This window comes from Cervus canadensis, chromosome 11 (genome assembly GCF_019320065.1).
Source record: "Cervus canadensis isolate Bull #8, Minnesota chromosome 11, ASM1932006v1, whole genome shotgun sequence".
NCBI lineage: Eukaryota > Metazoa > Chordata > Mammalia > Artiodactyla > Cervidae > Cervus > Cervus canadensis.
In genome coordinates this window covers 19,612,987-19,633,932 of record NC_057396.1, presented here as the reverse complement: position 1 = coordinate 19,633,932, position 20,946 = coordinate 19,612,987, and the positions used below count along the sequence as shown (strand labels likewise).

The 20,946-nt window shown below is 38.5% G+C and overlaps 1 protein-coding gene and 1 pseudogene across 1 annotated transcript in view; one reads left to right on the top strand and one right to left on the bottom strand.

The window, feature by feature from the left end:
* Window positions 1–985: 985 nt before the first annotated feature.
* DLAT (dihydrolipoamide S-acetyltransferase) overlaps window positions 986–20,946 on the bottom strand; it is a 32,670-nt gene continuing 12,709 nt past the window's right edge. Inside the window, exons 8-14 of the mRNA XM_043481486.1 lie at window positions 15,304–15,371; window positions 14,164–14,256; window positions 13,667–13,774; window positions 10,863–10,978; window positions 4,657–4,819; window positions 3,558–3,694; window positions 986–2,975 (exon numbers count right to left, since the gene is read on the bottom strand). Coding sequence (XP_043337421.1) covers window positions 2,846–2,975; window positions 3,558–3,694; window positions 4,657–4,819; window positions 10,863–10,978; window positions 13,667–13,774; window positions 14,164–14,256; window positions 15,304–15,371 — 815 coding nt within the window. The 3' untranslated portion in view covers window positions 986–2,845. The remainder of the gene's footprint in view (window positions 2,976–3,557; window positions 3,695–4,656; window positions 4,820–10,862; window positions 10,979–13,666; window positions 13,775–14,163; window positions 14,257–15,303; window positions 15,372–20,946) is intronic.
* On the top strand, window positions 8,428–8,750 carry LOC122449946 (annotated as a pseudogene).

Here is a 20,946-nt window from a genome sequence, read left to right as displayed (position 1 = left end):
AACTTTTTAACTTTAGAAACTAAAGTGTGTGATAGCAGTAACTGACATGTGATAATTACAAATGAGTAATTTTCTTAAACTTGGTGTGGACTTTAATTTTTCTAGCAATAGGATAATTTATTGTTGGAAAGTTTTCTAGAACTGTGATATCCTATACTCACCCCTCAAAAGACTTGGGAATGCTTTGACCTTTTCTTCTACAAAATCACTGTCAAACTTAATTTCTATAAATTCCCATACCTACTTATACAGAAATAGCTGAATCTCTACTCTTGCAATCTCACACTTAGGTGTTACTATGTCAGGAGTTATGTAATTGTGTACTTATTAATAAGTTTAACGTTAAAATGGTAAACTTACATCCTAGTTATTTTCCAAAATACGTTCACTTATAACATCTCTACCTCCCCCTCCCTACAAAAAGCAAAACTTTGGTCAGGAAGAGCATTAACTAATAATGAACAGTTGAGCAGTTTAATCTGAATCTTATCAAGATATTTCTTCTTCAAAACTGAAAACTTTGAGATGGACGTGAATTATCCTTGATTCAGATACCAGATTCTTGTACCAACTTGGTTTGAGAGATTAGGAATTAGTAGTGATTATTTCCTCATGTCCTCCAGAGTTTATGCATTACTGAGTGATGAGAATTCCTTACAGTGCATTCCTAGGACTGCTCGCACTGGGCAACTTCTGTAGTCCAGGCCTTGGGATACTACTTCACTCACAAACCTCAGGAATGGAGTTTATAGCTAGCAGAGCCAGACCACTCTTCCTTCTTGCTATGTGCCACCTCCTAACAAGAGGGCTCCTTGAGCCTGAAGGTTAGATTATATGCTCCCAAACTCAGAACTTATTTTACCAATTCTATAAACTCAAAATGTATCTGTATTAAGAGCTTACCATATACATAGCTGTTCTTGGTCTTAAAAAATCGAATGTGAAAAATAATTACCAACAAATCAAAAATATTAGACAAGACACATTGAAAACATATAGTTTAATTTTCAAACAATCTAATTTGAACCAAAACACTATTTCTAACACTTGTTCATTCCAGCTGGTAAGGGAAATAAACTGAATCCAAATTTAGATGATAGCTCAGGTTAATTTTTAACTCAGAACAATTTCTATTAGAATGCAACTTTTAAATTTTTCTCTCAAGGGAACAACAGAGCCATAAACACCACCAAATAATGAATTCTCTTTGAAGTTTCATGTATGTGACCCAGATGTGGCTCATACTGCTGATGGTCCCTTGTTTTAAGTTTGTTCCTTCTCCATAGTCTTCAAGCTAAAATCACTACTGAAAAGTCAGATTCACGTGTTATTTTCATCATAATACAGCAAGGAAAATATTTCTGGAATATATGGAGTGTCACTTGTGCACCATGTAATAATGAACACTTAGAAACAGATTCAACATTGAAAGACCTAAATTTCAGGGAATAGTTCTGCATATTACATTTTACAAGGAGGATCAGATTTGTTAATAGTGATAAACAATTCCAAATTTATTTATTAAATCACATCAATTCCATAGAAAGTCTAGAATTGTGATAATGTTTCTAATTCATTTTTATTATCCTGAATATCACCACCCCCCACCCACCCCCCCCACAGAAAGGCAAATTGTAACAAAATGGAAAATAAATATTTAGGCTGATAAGGTAGCAAACAACCTAAATAATCTTTTTCTCTCTGACAGGATTTTAGGGTTTTCTTATTTTACATGAGACAACATTGGGGTGGAAAAACATAGAACACTTCTTTTTGTACACATTTAACATTTTCCACTTTATCCAAGACCAGAAATGACCAGTTTGTTCCGGTCATCATCTTTTATCACTCCAAACTATCCACTGGTGTATCTCTCCCCTTTTTCTTTTTAGACGCAACTTGGTGATAAATGGACTTTGGCACATATCTTACTAGGAACCATATTTACATATATACACTTATTCCATTCCACAGTTACTTGATACAAGTTTTTCAAGTATTTAAGTAATAAATCCTACTAATTAAGTTCATTTGCAAGTAACCACTATTTAATTTTACAGGAAAAATTCTACTTTCACAAAAATTCTATAAGCATATTCTTTTATTTGAGGCAATTATAGAATTCTGCTCTCACAATGACACATTTAAATTATTTAAATAGACACCCACACAAATTCTCACTTATACCAAGGAGCTGGTTCATATTTATATCTTCATCTCAAGAGGAGAAAACAACCATTTCTGAATTCATAGAAAAATAAAGAACAGCTGGTTGAACAGTCCTATGAAAATGTTGACTTTTAAAGTTTTCTTGTATTTTCCTTCAAGTTCTCCATGCTTCCCATCCATGATAAACCAAGATTTATGTAACACAAAATTTCAAATTAGGCTTAAATTCCAAAATCAAGTTTCAGTTCAAATTCTTTCTCCAAAAGAACTAGTTTTTCTGACTTCTCTTTTCTCAAATCTCATCAAAACATTTGAGGTAATTAAATTTCAAAAACTTAATGTCTCATCAAGGTTACTTTTATGTGCCTGTCTCAATAGGGAACCACAATTCTACCTCTGCATTTCCAGTGGAAGGACTTACCACCAGAGGGCTATGCCATAGGCCCCTTTACCTGGAGTACGCAGCTTAAAATCTGGTGTTTATTAAATGTGCACAATATTGGGATGTAATTGGCATTTTTAAAAATTCAGTAATGCCCATTACAAATATCTGGACAGACTCAAAAATAACTGGTTAACCTTAAAATAAAAAGAGAACCACCATTTAATAACATATTAATACCTTGGTAAGAATGAAACAGTGTGACCTAGGAGAGTCTAGAAATTCTTGGATTAATTATAACAACATGGTGATGGGTTTTTCAAGGTACTTTCTAAACTCAGCAAGCCACTGGGCTCCAACTGCTCCATCGACAACCCGATGATCACAACTGAGTGTAACAGACATCATGCTGGCCACATCAAATCTAGAAAAAGATTAAAAAAACATTATTAGGTACTCTAAAAGCAATCACTAGATGTTAGCTAGTAACCAGCCCAAATGCCAACTCCTAACTTACAATCCCAACCAGCTAACATTATTTTTCACTTACTCTTCATGGGTTGTACACCTCTAGCTCAAATCAATCGTTTGAAGAAACAAACCAAACAATCATCTGAAGGATACAGGTCAGGAAACAACAGCCCACAGGCCAAATCCTACCAAACACAGATTTACTGGAATACGTTTATGTACTGCCTATGCCTGCCTTCATACCACAATAGCCAAGTACTTGCGATAGCAACTGTATGACCCAGAAAAAATAAAACATTTACTAACTGGCTCTTTAAGAAAAATTATGCTGACCCCTGAGCTAGAGTAAATAAGACTTCCCATCTCAAATAGCAAAATAAGAAGAGCTGGTGCCCTGAGAAATTTAGATGTGCTTACATCTAACTGTGTGTGAAGCTCCAGTATGCCACACCAATAATTATAAAACCTAAGATTCAAAGTCAGGTATACTGTAATGAAAGTAAGTTTACAACTCCCTCTCCATTTTGGCACTTACCCTTTTTCATTATCTGCTGGAACCAGTCTATCCTCTGAAGCACCAATTGCCAAAATACATGCTTGAGGTGGGTTAATAATAGCAGAGAAGTTCTTAATCCCAAACATTCCTAAATTTGAGATTGTAAAAGTGCCACCCTAAAGGAAAAAAAAAGATTTAAAAACAGATCATGGTAACTGCTTGTCAATATAAATCAGAAAAAATGACAATGTTTTGTGAAAAGACCTTAAGATGTTTTACTTTAAGAAGGGATTCTTAGCAACATGGATGAACCTAGACATTATCATACTGAGCAAGTCAGAAAGAGAAAGACAAATACCATATGATACCATTTATATGTGCAATATAAAATATGACACAAATGAACTTATCTATGAAACAGAAACAGACTCACAGACATAGAGAACAGACTCATGGTTAAGGGTTCAATTGAGAGTTTGGGATTAACAGATACAAACTATTAGATATAGGATGGATATACAACGAGGTCCTACTGTATAGCACAGGGAACTATATTCAATATCCTGTGGTAAACCATAATGGAAAAGAATATGAAAAAGAATGTATATACATGTATAACTGAGACATTCTGCTGTACAACAGAAATTAACACATTGTAAATCGACTATACTGGAATAATATATTTTCTAAAAGAAGGACTCAACTACCATTAAAAAAAGGAAAATGGTAAGTATATGAGGTGACAGATACATTAATTACCTTGTCACGATCACAGAGTATACATATATCAAAACAACAAGTTGTACACCTTAAATATATACAATTTCTATTTACTAATTACACATAAAGGTGAAGGGGAAAAAAATAAAAAACTGAATGGGGTACACTTTGCTGAAAACACATCACTATAGCAACATGAACACAAATCAGTCGTGTGGCTTTTGCACACTACTTGAAAAACTTCTTTTTTTCAGCTTTTGATAGGTTACTCAATTTTTCTTTCAAGACCTTCTGTCAGTGAGAACACAAGGCAGAATCAAAAAGTGGAAAATGCAATAAAAGCATAAGGCCAACTTTAAAAATAATACAGTTCACTAAAATAACATAGTAACATTCACAAAGTAAATACACATCTTACCTGGAACTCATGTGGTTGTAGTTTACCCTCTCGTGCTTTGGTTGCTAAAGAAACAACATCATTAGCAATGGTTTCCAGTCCTTTTATATGTGCATTAAACACAATCGGTGTGATGAGTCCTGCAGGAGTACTGACTGCAACACTGATATCAACAACATGATTTCTATTTAAAAAGAAAAAAAGAAAAGTAAAACTCAGTAATCATCAACTGTTAAGAGTCTGTGTCAGGCTAAGCAAGAATAGTGGTATTCAGTCTGTGTTACTTTTTAGCCAGAGAGATCTTGCCTGGTTTTTCAGTTTTACTATGCCCTCTCTCAGACCTGAACTTTTTATTTTTTTAGATCCGCACTTTTTAAAAAGGAATGAGAAATGTGTCAGTAGGTTGGCTTCACATGTACTCACTAACTACCCCTTATCTGCATTGACCAACATCACGAACATAATTGGGGAAAAAACGTTCAGCATCCAGTGAGAACTGAAAAGAGCTCCTTAGATTTATGAGATGAAGAGGACTAGCTGGAGCTTCGTCTGCAAGCAGAGCTTGAGCAGATAAAAGGAAGACTGAAGGGAAAGAACTGCATGGGGGGAGAAACAGGAGTGCTCACATGGTAGGGTGGTAGTGCAGTCTCAGAACATAAAAGCAGGACTCCTCATCTTTTCTATGCTACAGACACTGTTGCATTTGGGTCCCTTCTCATAATTTTTAAACACAGGAAATAAAATACTCACAAAAAAAAAGCAAAAAAAAAAAAACTCCCCCCAAAACAAAATATACTGAAATTCAGTTACTGAACTATTCCAAAAACAAAACTGTGATATATGTGCTTCAAAAATCTTGCAGCAGATCTAATTATGGCTATGCTTTTGGAGTCGTGATATATTTTAAGACATCTGTAACAACCACAATGCATATGAAAACAACTTGATTTTTATTTGGTCATCAGCACAAGTATTAAAACACCTCTTTGATTTGTTCTCTATAATAGGAGAAAATCCTAAATTTCACACTGAAAGTAAAAGTCACTTAGTTGTGTTCAACTCTTTGCGACCCCATGAACTATACAGTCCATGGAATTCTCTAGGCCAGAATACTAGAGTGGATACCCTTTCCCTTCTCCAGGGGATCTTCCCAACCCAGGGATCGAACCCAGGTCTTCCACATTGCAGGTGGATTCTTTAACAGCTGAGCTACAAGGGAAGCCCAAGAATACTGCCATGGGTAGCCTATCCCTTCTCCAGCACATCTTCCTGACCCAGGAATCGAACTGGGGTCTCCTGCAATGCAGGCAGATTCTTTACCAACTGAGCTATCAGGGAAGCCCAAAATTTCACAATAAAGATTAGTAAAAAAGAATTATATTCCGCCCCCAACCAAGTTCCCAAACTCCTGAACTGTATCAGGATCTCCTTAAGGGTTGTCTGTGTAAGGGCCCCTGCTAAAGTGTTCTGCAATTAAGAAAAAAGTTAACAAATGTTGGCAAGGATGAAAAGGGTAAGAAAGCATAAATTATAAATTGTTGGTGAGAATGCATCAATAAACTGGTGCAACCACTATAGGAAGAGAGTATGGAGGTTCCTTAAAAAAGTAAAATAGAACTATTGTATGATCCAGCAATTCCACTCCTGGGTATATATATCCAGAAAAATGAACATACCAATTAAAGACAGGGAAGCAACCCAAGTCCAAGTGCCCATCAACAGACAATGGACATCTCACTCACTCACACACACACATATACACACGCATAGGAATATTACTCAGCCATAAAAAAAGAATGAAATTCTACCATCTGCAGCCACATGGTTAGACCTAGGGAATATTATGCTTCAGGAAATAAATCAGAGAAAGACAAACACTGTATATCTTATATGTGGAATGTAAAAAGATTAATACAAATGGATGTACTTGCAAAACAGAAACACACTCACAGAGAAAACAAACTAATGGTCACCAAAGGAAAGAGGAAAGGGCAGAGTGACAAAGTGGGCGTGTATGACTAACAAACTACCACGTATGGAATAGATAAGCAACAAACATATATAGCACAGGGAATTATAGCCGTTACCTTGTAATAACTTATAAGGGAGTACAATCCACAAAAACACTGAATCACTATGTCATAATCCTAAAACTAATATAATTTTATAAATCGACTATCCTTCAACTTAGAAAAGATAAAACTTCACATGAAAAAAGGAACGCCAGCTCTTTGGAGATCATGGGTGCCGAGCCCCTGTGTGCCCCAGCTGGCCCGAGGCCACAGCTGGGCTCCAGCCAAGGCATCACACAGCAGCACTGCTTTCTTAATTACATTATCCTGTTATTACAACAATGTCTAAAAATATTCATAATACAGTAGGGATGGTGTTTCCTATCTTGTTCACTAGTCAATCCTAAAGGAAATCGATCCTGAATATTCATTGGAAGGGCTGATGCTGAAACGCCAATACTTGATGTAAAGAACCAACTCACTGGAAAAGACCCTGATGCTGGCAAAGACTGAGGGCTGAAGGGAGTGACAGAGGATGAGATGGTTGGATGGCATCACTGACTCAAAGGGCATGAGTTTGGGCAAACTCAGGTAGATGGTGAAGGACAGGGAAGTCCCATGGACTGCAAAGAGTCAGACATGACTAAGCGACTGAACAACAACAAAATCCAGTTAACACCGTATGTCCAATAAATACTTGTTGAACAGCTGTATGAACACATAAATGAAGGGCATTTGGTAAGGATTAATAAATAATTCACAGAACCTGAGCTGCAACCACCATCCTTTCATCTAAGTAGTGTTTCCTTCAGATATTCTTAAAAGGTTAAACATAAATTTACCCTACAATCCAGCAGTTCCACTCCAAGGAGTCTACCCAAAAGAAATGAAGACATATATCAGTACAAAGAATTGTCCTCAAATGTTCATAACCATGCTCTCAAAGCTATGTCTATGTCTTAATCCCAGAGTCTATTGATGTGACCATATTTAGTAAAAAGGTCTTCACTGATATAATCACACCTTTGAGATGAGTTCACCCTGGGTTATCTGGGTGGGCCCTAAATCCAATGCCAACTGTCCTTCTAAGAGACAGAAGGGAAGACAAGGACACATGAAGGCCATGTGAAGCTGGAGCTGAGCAGCCCCAAGCCAAGGAATGCTGAAGCCGCCAGAGCTGGAGAGAGCAAGCAAGAGTTCACCCAAGAGCCTGTGCAGGGAGTAGGTCCTGCTGACACCTTAATTTCACACGTCTAACCTTCAGAACTAGGAGGGAGTAAATTTTTGTTAAGCCACAAATTTTGTGGTAATTTGTACTGGCAACCTTAGAAAACTAATATAGTCTCTAAAGAATAGTAAGACCCTCAGATGTTCTCTAATAGCAGGGTGACCAAGACGAAAATCAGGATCAGTAAACTATTTTTCAGTCTTGGGAAACATGTTTAGTTTTCTTGGGGAGTTTCAGATAGAAATTGAAACTTTTTTTTTTTCTGAAAGAAACTTCAGAAAGAAATGATGATAAGCAATTTAAAAATCTGTACTATAATCAATCTGGTCGGATGATGGGTTGTGTGTATGTGTTTGTAGAGAGGGTACAAAAAAGCTAAATTTTAACCTTCTTTAACAGAAAGGTGATAAATAAATGAAATGAAAAACTGAGAAAAAGGCAACAAAAAATGTTATTTAGAAATATGAAGGTAGATGGCAGATGCGGGAGCCAGGTCAGAAGCCGGGAGGAACCTGAAACGTCCTGTAGTTGTCTAAAGATTCTTCAACCACTATGTCAAGTGACACACTTCTCTTTCTTCATGTGATTAAGATCAGGAATCTAAACTTATCTGAAAACCTAGAGAGGCACCATTTGTCCCCACTGGAATGGCACGTTTTGCAGAAATCATTGCCTATGGATTACATAGATGGAAGAGCAGGAGAAATACTAAAACGTCTGTTCACCTGACCCACATGCGTGTGGCAGCCCAAGGCTTTGTTGTGGGAGCAGTGACTCTTGATATGGGCGATTCCCTGTATCAAGAATTCTGGGCAAAACCTAAACCTTACAAGAGGAGATGCCATCTTGGCCTTGGTGGTGCTTGCTTTAGTTAGACATCTCATATTGAGGTTATATGTTTATGATGAAAATAAACTGTTTGGGTCAGACAAGAACACGGTAATTTCAATACTGGCTTCCTTTCTTACAGGCTTGATTTGCCTGGTGACCAAGTTACTGGTGACTAGTTCACTAGCTAGGTCACTCAGGGGAGTCAGATTAACATAAAAGAAACATGTCACTTTTAAATATACTTGATAGTGTTACCTGTCCACCTTCTCAAACCCTTCTGATGAAATTAGTTCTAAAGAGGACAACATGCCAATCCTGAAAATGCTCCCAGTGGCTGCAGAATAATCATATGCTTTTGATGTAATATAGGAATCCTATTTACCCCATTTAGTTTAACTCTCTGACTGCCTTGTGGACTAAGTACTGTTTTAAGGGATCCAGGTTCGATCCCTGGGTCGGGAAGATCCCCTGGAGAAGGAAATGGCAACCCACTTCAGTACTCTTGCCTAGAAAATCCCATAGATGGAGAAGCCTGGTGGGTTACAGTCCATGGGGTCTCAAAGAGTTGGACATGACTGAGCGACTTCACTTCACTTGGCTTTTGAGGAACCCTTTCAGAACAGTGCATGGAATACAACATTATAAACCTCCCTGAAAGTCTGTGTGTGTTTTTAAACCAAACCTCAAAAAGCTGGTAACAGAGCCACTTTGAAGTATAACTTACTTTAGAATCATAGTTGTAAACATGAGAATAACTTAATTGTAGATCCCTTTTAGCTCTTTTGTAATTGCAAAATTATATTTTGCTGCTGTTATATTAGAATAATTTTAAGTGTTATTTTGAAATAGAAATGTGCATTTTAAGTGCTAATGCAAAGGTAAATGAAAAACACTTTTTAAATGTGTGTAGTATGTTCATTTTCTCTAAAAGAATCATAAATTAAATGAATTGCCTATAATGGAAGTGATTTATGAGCCAGCTGGTTTGGTCAGACAGTATGCAAACTTTCGTATACCACAAACTTTGTTCTGCTGCACTGATGAAATTCTCTTGAACCTGAATTCACATTCCATAGTGATAACACTATAAACATAGTGTTATTAAAGTAAGTGAACACATCAAAAAAAAAAAAGAGATATGAAAAGTGAAATTAGTCACTCAGTCATTTCTAATTCTTTGTGACCCCGTGGACTTTAGCCCACCAGGTTCCTCTGTTCATGGAATTCTCCAGGCAAGAATACTGGAGTGGGTAGCCATCTCCTTCTCCAGGGGATCTTCCTGACCCAGGGATCGAACCTGGGTCTCCTGCATTGCAGGCAGATTCTTTACCAACTGAGCCACCAGGGAAGCCCAAAGAAACATGAAAGTAAATACCAAAAGAAATAATAGTTTAAAGGCTGTGTTTGCCTCTTGGGAGTGGACCTCAGATAAAGGCTGAGCAGGTCACCATAAGCCACGAATTAATATTATAAAGTATATACTATTATTGTAACAAAAATTAATAATATAAAACCATCTACATAGTAGAAAAAGGCTAGACTGAGTCAGAATCCTGGTTCCAATCCCAGTTCTGCTGCTTACTAACATATGAACTCAGGGAGAAATTCATCTTACTGAGCCTCAGTTTCTTCATCTGAAAAATAGGAGTAAAAGCACCTACCTCACAAGGTGGTCCTAAGAATTAAATGGGACAACATGCGAAAGACACTAAGCACCATGCCAGTCACATGATACCCTAATATTAACAAATACTGCTTTTTGGTTTTGTTTTCAATTTTGTCACCACTAAAGTTTAGCAGAACTAATTGGTGAACAAAACCATTTCAATCCTGCCTTGTGAGAGTCATTATCAACTTAATTATACATATCTGTACACTTCTCTCCCTTCCCTGAACTCTTAAGCATCTGTAGTCTTTACTGATTAAATTTAGCATGGTCTCAGAAATAATTTTATGTTGTTTTCAAATTGTTTTGCCCATGGAAGTCATCTCCCACTCCGTATTCTGTTTCTTCTTACTCCCTACACTCCTACTTATACATTAGACAACACACACAAAAAACTGCTGCTGGATGGATGGATAGATAGATAGATAGATAGATAAATAGATGGATGTATAGATACAGAACACAACTTCCCTAAAAGGGTTATACTTACTGTCTTATAACTGTGTCCAGCCAAGAAGAATTTGCTTCAGGAACTTTTAAACATGCCAAAGCTGAAGCTTTTATAATGAAGTCATTGACGGAAATTTTGCTTTTTCCTTCTAACATCTGCAAAGTAAAGAAACCATTATAGTTTCTTAAATTCTCTTCTCGAAGACTAAAACTATATAATCTTGAGGAGGTGGGAGGGGATGGATATACAAATGTCCTGGGGTAGAAAGGATGAAAAGAAACCAAAAGTTCTTTCTTTTTCATCTTTTCTAATGTAGACCATACACCTGTTAAATTTCCTCCATAAGTTACAAAATAACTAAGCACTAAGTAGGTATGAAGACAAAGCAAACACACTGCTTCTTACCTACCTGAAGAGACTCAAGTAGTCTCATAGAATCCCAGTGACTATGTTAGGCTAAAATGGATCCATGGCAAAGTCGACTTTAATGATAAGCTTTAATCAAGGGTTAGAAAATGAAAATTCTCCAGAGTTTGCAGATGACATGATCCTCTACGGAGAAAACCCTAAAGACTCTACCAGAAAATTACTAGAGCTAATCAATGAATACAGTAAAGTTGCAGGATATAAAATTAACACACAGAAATCCTTTGCATTCCTGTACACTAACAATGAGGAAACAGAAAGAGAAATTAAGGAAACAATACCACTCACCATTGCAACAAAAAGAATAAAATACTTAGGAGTATATCTACCTAAGGAAACAAAAACCTATATATAGAAACTATATATAGAAAACTATAAAACACTGATGAAAGAAATCAAAGAGGACACAAATAGATGGAGAAACATATCGTGTTCATGGATTGGAAGAATCAATACTGTGAAAATGAGCATACTACCCAAAGCAATCTATAGATTCAATGCAATCCCTATCAGGCTACCAACGGTATTTTTCACAGAACTAGAGCAAATAATTTCATAATTTGTATGGAAATACAAAAAACCTTGAATAGCCAAAGCAATCTTGAGAAAGAAGAATGGAACTGGAGGAATCAAACTGCCAGACTTCAGGCTCTACTACAAAGCCACAGTCATCAAGACAGTATGGTACTGGCAGAAAGACAGAAATATAGATCAATGGAACAAAATAGAAAGCCCAGAGATAAATCCAGGTACCTATGGACACCTTATCTTTGACAAAGAAGCCAAGAATATACAATGGAAAAAAGACAACCTCTTTAAGCAAGTGGTGCTGGGAAAACTCGTCAACCACGTGCAAAAGAATGAAACTAGAACACTCTCTAACACCATACACAAAAACAAACTCAAAATGGATTAAAGATCTAAATGTAAGACCAGAAACTATAAAACTCCTAGAGGATTGCTTCTCGGCCTTTTGGCTAAGATCAAGTGTAAAACTTCTAGAGGAGGACATAGGCAAAACACTCTCTGACATAAATCACAGCAAGATTCTCTATGACCCACCTCCCAGAATATTGGAAAATAAAAAATAAACAAATAGGACCTAATTAAATGTAAAAGCTTTTGCACAACAAAGGAAACTATAAGCAAGGTGAAAAGATAGCCTTCAGAATGGGAGAAAATAATAGCAAATGAAGCAACAAAGGATTAATCTCAAAAATAAACAAGCAACACCTGCAGCTCAATTCCAGAAAAATAAATGACCCAATCAAAAAATGGGCCAAAGAACTAAACAGACATTGCTCCAAAGAAGACATACAGATGGCTAACAAACACATGAAAAGATGCTCAACATCACTCATTATCAGAGAAATGCAAATCAAAACCACAGTGAGGTACCATTACACGCCAGTCAGGATGGCTGCTATCCAAAAGTCTACAAGCAATAAATGCTGGAGAGGGTGTGGAGAAAAGGGAACCCTCTTACACTGTTGGTGGGAATGCAAACTAGTACAGCCACTATGGAGAACAGTGTAGAGATTCCTTAAAAAACTGGAAATAGAACTGCCGTATGACCCAGCAATCCCGCTGCTGGGCATACACACTGAGGAAACCAGAACTGAAAGAGACACGTGTACCCCAATGTTCATCACAGCACTGTTTATAATAGCCAGGACATGGAAGCAACCTAGATGCCCATCAGCAGACGAATGGATAAGGAAGCTGTGGTACACATACACCATGGAATATTACTCAGCCATTAAAAAGAATACATTTGAATCAGTTCTAATGAGATGGATGAAACTGGAGTCCATTATACAGTGAAGTAAGCCAGAAAGATAAACACCAATACAGTATACTAACGCATACATATGGAATTTAGAAAGATGGTTAACAATAACCCTATATGCAAGACAGAAAAAGAGAGACAGATGTATAGAACAGACTTTTGGACTCTATGGGAGAAGGCAAGGGTGGGATGATCTGAGAAAATAGCATTGAAACATGTATACTATCAAGTGTGAAACAGATCACCAGCCTAGGTTGGATGCATGAGACAAGTGCTCAGGGCTGGTGCACTGGGATGACCAGAGGGATGAGATGGGGAAGGAGGTGGGAGGGGGATTCAGGATGGGGAACACATGTTAATCCATGGCTGATTCATGTCAATGTATGGGAAAAACCAATTAGCCTCCAACTAATAAAAAATAAAGGAAAAAAAAATTAAAATTAAAAAAAAAAGAAAGAAAGAAAATTCTCCAGGATATTTTCTGCAAGTTAAAATTAAGATGACATCCACTTTCCATCATCAACTGGCATTTATAACAAAATACAATACAGGAACAAAAATGTAAATATTCAGTGAAGGAAAACAAGATTTTTAGAATTTATAGAGGCTGAATTTCCAGACCTTTTACCTTATTAAGTTCTTTTCGTACCAACAAAACTTCTCCCATATTTACATCAATAGAAAGGTAATAATGAGGTATGGTTTGTTTAGATTGCATTAACCGCTGTGCAATGACCTGAAATCAAAAGAGAATAAAAAATCAATTATCTTGAGTTGAGATGAGATGTTATCTATTCAGCACTCTGTTTGCCCCTTTACCCTGCTCCCTGGTGATGCCTACCCGATGTATTATGTATTATTAGAACTGAAAGATGTAGGACTGGAGCACAGTTTAGCCCCTTGTAGTAGTATTTAATCAGAACACAGTGTTTGTGTATTCTAAGAATTCAACTGGCCAAACCAAACATCTACTAAATGAATCATCGAAGATCCACAATTTTAAAAAGTCTCCTCTTATTTTTTTTTTTCCTTCTTCTTAGTGTTTTAAACTATGGATGCAACTGAACAATCAGAGTAAAGATGTCCCCAACAGCTTGAGTTCTGGAGTTATGGTACTACTCTTACTCGGCGAATGTTGCTGATTGGGATATCTGTGAAGACGCCTGTAGGAACTGGAGTCACTCCTGGACTTGGAGGAGGCACAGCGGCTGCTGGAGTCTAGAGAGAGGTAAGAAAGTTCTTAGGAACTGTGGCTTAGTCTTAGCATCAGCAACTGTGAACTACTGTTAGTGATTCTTTTACAGATGGCAAAGTAAAAATTAAAGAGCTTACAGAAAAATAACTACTTCTATTCCAAGGGAGCAAAAGGGATTCAGATCTGGACTGTGCTTGTTTAAGAGTTGTTTTTAATTTTCATACTTGGAATTGGGTAATCATATTTTAAGTGTCATTTTTCTATGACTAGTTTATATCACAATTTTGTTTTTGCAATATTTTCCTCAAGAAAAACAATCAAAGCATTCTTAAATTGAAAAGACTGAGATAAATACAAAGAAGGTATTGTATTTTCCTGGATAGTGTCAATAAAAAATAGTGACAAATATTTCATTTTAAACCAAACATCTAAATAACTAAATCATTATCCTTACTTATAGCTGATTATCTTAGCACCTTTGCTGATCAGAGTTGACGATGTGGATTTAATCCCTCTTTGGACTAATTAACCACATAAAACTCAAACCCAAGTCAAGCATGCTTTTAAAAGTAGTGTCTGAGTGAGATAATATGTTAGGAAAACTTTAGTATCTCTACTCAAAAAACAAAAACAACTTGGAAGGATTTCGATGTAGTATAGCATCTTTGGGACTTCCCCCATAGCTCAGTTGGTAAAGAATCTGCCTGCAATGCAGGAGACCAGGGTTAAATTCCTGGGTCGGGAAGATCCTCTGGAGAAGGAAATGGCAACCCACTCCAGTATCCTAGCCTGGAGAATCCCATGGACAGAGGAGCCTGGCAGGCTACAGTCCATGGGATCGCAAGAGTCGGACATGACTTAACAACTAAACCATCACCGTCGCATCTTTGCTTTTGTATATGAATAACAACACATTCACACTTATATACTGTCAGCCAGTAAAATCAGACAAAAAAAACACAGCACTGATTAAGCTATTTCACTCATTGTATGCAAGGGTCTAACAGGCTGGACAAAGCACTCTGCAGACAAAACTGCAACCAGAATTTAAAAAGCCAAATAGAACTCACAGGAGCAGCTTTAGTAGGCACAAAGGAGTCAATGTCCTTCTTGATGATTCTGCCATCTGGTCCTGTCCCTGGAGGAGACACAGAAATACCATGTATGGGAGAGTGAACCGCAGATTCCTCAAGGAGATCAGCACTGTGATCCAGAAGCACAAGTTCCTAGAGGTTCTCTACCACAGACCCTCTGAAGGGGCCACTGCCTCAATCATGCCCCTTAAACATTTCTCTAAAAAATACCAGCTTCAGTCACCTCCTCTTGGTTAGCTCCAAAACACCCTTTCTTAACTCTGAAAAGATCTCATTTGGGTTCTACATTTACTTCATGTTAAAGAATTATCTTTCTACAGACATGGTAACAATTATTTTGAACAAACCAGATAATTTTTTTTTACTGTGAAATAGCATGAATAACTTTCAGATGCAATGATCTCATCTTTTAGAATCATTCAATCCATATGTGGTCTCCATCATTCACAACTTTCTCATAGCAGCCAAGGTTCTATACTGGCTTGTGTTAGAGATTATGAAGGAAATAGCCATCATGTTGCACATGAGAAAAGATCTTCAAAGTTCCCTCAACAGGCTTAGTTTTACTTTCATTCAGTTTGTTTCCTCCTCCCATTCATGGCCTCTTAGGTTTAACATTACACCTAAGTAGAGAATTCTGGATCTTAATTCTAAGGAAATTCAGTATTAAAATACCCTTTACCCTTGCCCACTTCTAAAAAAATTTGGTCAAACTGATTCATCTTCCTCCAAAGAAGACAGTTCACCCCAAGTCCTCTCCTTCATTATGAAAACTGGTTGGCTAAGACTGTGTATCCATACCAGGAGCTAGAACAGAGGTGGCAGCACACCTATCAGATCCCCTCCTCACAAAGGACAGAAACCATAGCCGTCCTTGCAGCCAAGGCTAATCTCAGCCCTGTCGTTCCTCAAGATGAGGAAACTGCAGGACCACCTGTCTTATGCTAATCTTCAGCCACCCATAAGAACTCCCTCTAAGGAGTTGGTAGAAATCTTTGAGATTCTTTTGCTTATCTCCCTAGGAAGGCATAACAGATCATCATAAGGCAGTATAGTATAAAGGGAAGAACACTAGACTAGGAGTGAAAAATGTAGGGCTGCTGTCAAATATAAACTAGACAGATGACTACAGTCACTTAATCTCATCTGCTCTTTAGTCTCATCTGTAGGATAGATTATCATACCAGACCCTGCTGATGGGTCTGTCATGAAGATAAAATGGGACAGTGACGTGAAAATGCTCTGCATCAAAGAAATATAAACCATAATGTGGGTAGCTCTGAGACAAATCAAACTCTGAACATCAGGGTTTAGGCTTTCAAAACAGCTTCTCCCAAAATGATCACATTTTGGTCAAATTTAGTGAGCAACCTGTCCCTTGGGAAGGGGGTAGAGGTGAGGATTGGAGATTGAGTGCAATAACCAATGGCCAATGATACAATCCGGCTTTCCAGGTGGTGCAGTGGTAAAGAATCCGCCTGCTAATGAGGGAGATGCAAGAGATGTAGGTTCAATCCCTAGGTCAGGAAGATCCCCTGGAGAAGGAAATGGCAACCCACTCCAGTATTCCTGCCTGGAAAATATCATGGACAGAAGAGCCTGGCGGGCTCAAAGAGTCGGACATGACTGAGCAACTGAGCACACACATACAATGGTTCAATCAACCATGCCTATAAAGGGGCAACCACGCCCCTATAAAAATAAAAACTCCTGAACCAGACCTGGAAGGCTTCTGGGTTGGTGCACATATTAACGTGCCAAGGAGTTGGTGCTCCCACCAGAGCACCCATACTCTCTTATGCATCTCTTCCATTTGACTGTTCCTGAATTGTATCTTTTACAATAAATAGGCAACAGTAAAGTGCTTTGCTTTAGTTCTGTGAATCATTCTAATGATTATCAAACCTGAGGAAGGGGGTCTTAGGCACTTCTGGTTTATAGCCCATGGAAAACAAATATGGGTGGTCCCCAGGACTCACAACTGCCCCCTGAAATGAGGGCAGACTTGTGGGACTGGACCCTTAAACCTGTGGAGTCTGATGCTAACTCTGGAGAGTTAGTGTCAGAACAGGATTGAACTGTTGGTTATCCGGGTGGTGTCACAGAACTGACTGATGGTCTGGAAAAATATCATTACATGTTAGAGTTGTTGTCAGAAAACACTAACTGCTGATCCTCTCAGCTCACTTATTTTAAACCATTCCTTCCACCCACGGCAAAATTTCTTCCACTTCATCAAGACTGACTCCTCCACTCTCATCATCTGTTGTCAGCCTCCTGTCTTCACGTCCTCCTTACCCAGGCTACGCTCTACGGATCATTGTTACCATCACTGTCCGGGCAAGCTCTATAACACAGGCCTTCTCAGTGCCAGCACCAGAGTAGTTTAACATTGCTGGGAGAAGGAAGTACACACCTAGCTGACTGACCGCACTATAAATCAGAGACATAAATCTAAAACAGACTCACAAAACTACCCAGAAGATAAATTGTTTCTCCTGAAGTCACTTTCACAATCTCTGAGAACAGTATTTCACAGTCTCTCTAACCTCAAACCTTCCCACACTAACTCTACAGCACGTCGCCTCACTTTATACTTTTTTGGCCATGCTGAGCAGCTTGCAGGATCTGTTCCCCAACCAGGGATTGAACTCGGGCCACAGTACTGAAAGCACCAAGTCCTAGCCACTAAACCACCAGGGAACTCCTCGCTCACTTTATATTTTACTGAACAAACAGCAGCAACCAGACAGGTTCATCCTCATCTGTTGCCACCAAACCTGTAAAACCACCCCATATTCTCTTCCCTCCTATAAAAACAGACAGACTGTCCTAATACCTATCCAAGAGCAATTTCATCCCCTTTTGCGTTCTCAGAACTTTATTCCTTGCCAAATTATTCTGCATCATCAATTTATCCCTTTCTATTAGACCACTGGTTCTCAACAAGGCAATTTTGCAGTTTGGCCAGGGGGGGCATCTGGCAATGTTTGAAATGTTTTTTAGTTGTTACAAGTGGGGGATGCTACTACCCTGTAGCGATTAAGAGCTAAGGATGCTACTAAACATGCTACAATGCAGAGGAACCCCACCCTCACTCCACCAAGAAGAACTGTTATTTAGTCACTAAGTCATGTCTAACTCTTTTGCTACCCCATGAACTGCAGCACACCAGGCTCTTCTCTCCATAGGATTTCGCAGGTAAGAATACTAGAGTGTATTGTCATTTCCTTCTCCAGAGGATCTTCCCGACCCAGGGGTTGCAACCGTGTCTCCTGCATTGGCAGGTGAATACTTTACCACTGAGTCACCAGTTCCATTCAGTTACTCAGTCATGTACAACTCTTTGCGAACCCATGGACCACAGCACACCAGGCCTCCCTGTCCATCACCAACTCCCAGAGTTTACTCAAACTCATGTTCATTGAGTCGGTGATGCCATCCAACCATCTCATCCTCTGTCGTTCCCTTCTCCTCCTGCCTTCAATCTTTCCCAGAATCAGGATCTTTTCCAATGAGTCAGTTCTTCGCATCAGGTGGCCAAAGTATTGGAGTTTCAGCTTCAGCGTTCAGTCCTTCCAATGAATATTCAGGACTGATTTCCTTTAGGATGGACTGGTTGGGTCTCCTTGCAGTTCAAGGGACTCTCAAGAGTCTTCTCCAACACCACAGTTCAAAAGCATCAATTCTTCTGTGCTCAGCTTTCTTTGTAGTGCAACTCTCACATCCATACATGACTACTGGAAAAACCATAGCTTTGATTAGATGAACCTGTCTTGGCAAGGTACTGTCTCTGCTTTTTAATAAGCTGTCTACGTTGGTCGTAACTTTTCTTCTAAGAAGCAAGCGTTTTTTAATTTCATGGCTGCAGTCACCACCTGCAGTGATTTTGGAGCCCCCAAAAATAAAGTCTGTCACTGTTTCCCCATCTATTTGCCATGAAGTGATGGGACCAGATGCCATGATCTTAGTTTTCTGAATGTTGAATTTTAAGCCAAGTTTTTCACTCTCCTCTTTCACTTTCATCAAGAGGTTCTTTAGTTCTTCACTTTCTGCCCTAAGGGTAGTGTCATCTGCACATCTGAGGTTATTGATATTTCTCCCAGCAATGTTGATTCCAGCTTGTCCAGTCCAGCATTTCGCATGATGTACTCTGCATACAAATTAAATAAGCAGGGTGACAATATACAGCCCTGACGTACTCCTTTCCCGATATGGAACCAGTCTGTTGATCCATGTCCAGTTCTAACTGTTGCTTCCTGACCTGCATACAGATTTCTCAGGAGGCAAGTAAGTTTGTCTGCTATTCCCACCTCTTTCAGAATTTTCCACAGTTTGTTGTGATCCACAGTCAAAGGCTTTGCATAGTCAATAAAGCAGAAGTAGATGTTTTTCTGGAACTCTCTTGCTTTTTCTGTGATCCAGCGGATGTTGGCAATTTGATCTCTGGTTCCTCTACCTTTTCTAAATCCAGCTTGAACATCTGGAAGTTCATGGTTCAACTACTGTTGAAGCCTGGCTTGGAGAATTTTGAACATTACTTTACTAGTCTGTGAGATGAGTGCAATCATGTGGTAGTTTGAGCATTCTTTGGGATTGCCTTTCTTTGGGATTGGAATGAAAATTACCTTTTCCAGTCCTGTGGCCACTGCTGAGTTTTCCAAATTTGCTGGCCTATTGAGTGCAGCACTCTCACGACATCATCTTTTAGGATTTGAAATAGCTCAACTGGAATTCCATCACCTCCACTAGCTTTGTTCATAGTGATACTTCCTAAGGCCCACTTGACTTCACATTCCAGGATGTCTGGCTCTAGGTGAGTGATCATACCATCATGGTTATCTGGGTCATGAAGATCTTTTTTGTATGGTTCTGTGTATTCTTGCCACCTCTTCTTAATATCTTCCGCTTCTGTTAGGTCCACACCATTTCTGTCCTCTATTGTGCCCATCGCTGCATGAAAAGTTCCCTCGGTATCTCTCATTTTCTTGAAGAGATCTCTGGTCTTTCCCATTCTATTGTTTTCCTCTATTTCTCTGCACTCATCACTGAGGAAGGCTTTCTTATCTCTCCTTGCTATTCTTTGGAACTCTACATTCAGATGGGTATATCTTTCCTTTTCTTCTTTGCTTTTCACTTCTCTTCTTATCATAGCTGTTTGTAAGGCCTCCTCAGAGAACTATTTTGCCTTTTTGCATTTCTTTTTCTTGGGGATGGTCTTGATCACTGCCTCCTGTACAATGTCACAAACCTCCATCTATAGTTCCTCAGGCACTCTATCAGATCTAATCTCTTGAATCTATTTGTCACTTCCACTGTATAGGCATAAGGGATTTGATTTAGGTCATACCTGAATGGTCTAGTGGTTTTCCCTACTTTCTTCAATTTAAGTCTGAATTTGACAATAAGGAGTTCATGATCTGAGCCACAGTCAGCTCCTGGTCTTGTTTTTCCTGACTGTATAGAGCTTCCCCATTTTTGGCTGCAAAGAATATAATCAATCTGATTTTGGTATTGATCATCTGATGGTATCGATTTGTAGGGTCTTCTCTTGTGCTGTTGCAAGAGGGTGTTTGCTATGACCAGTGCGTTCTCTTGGCAAAACTCTTATTAGCCTTT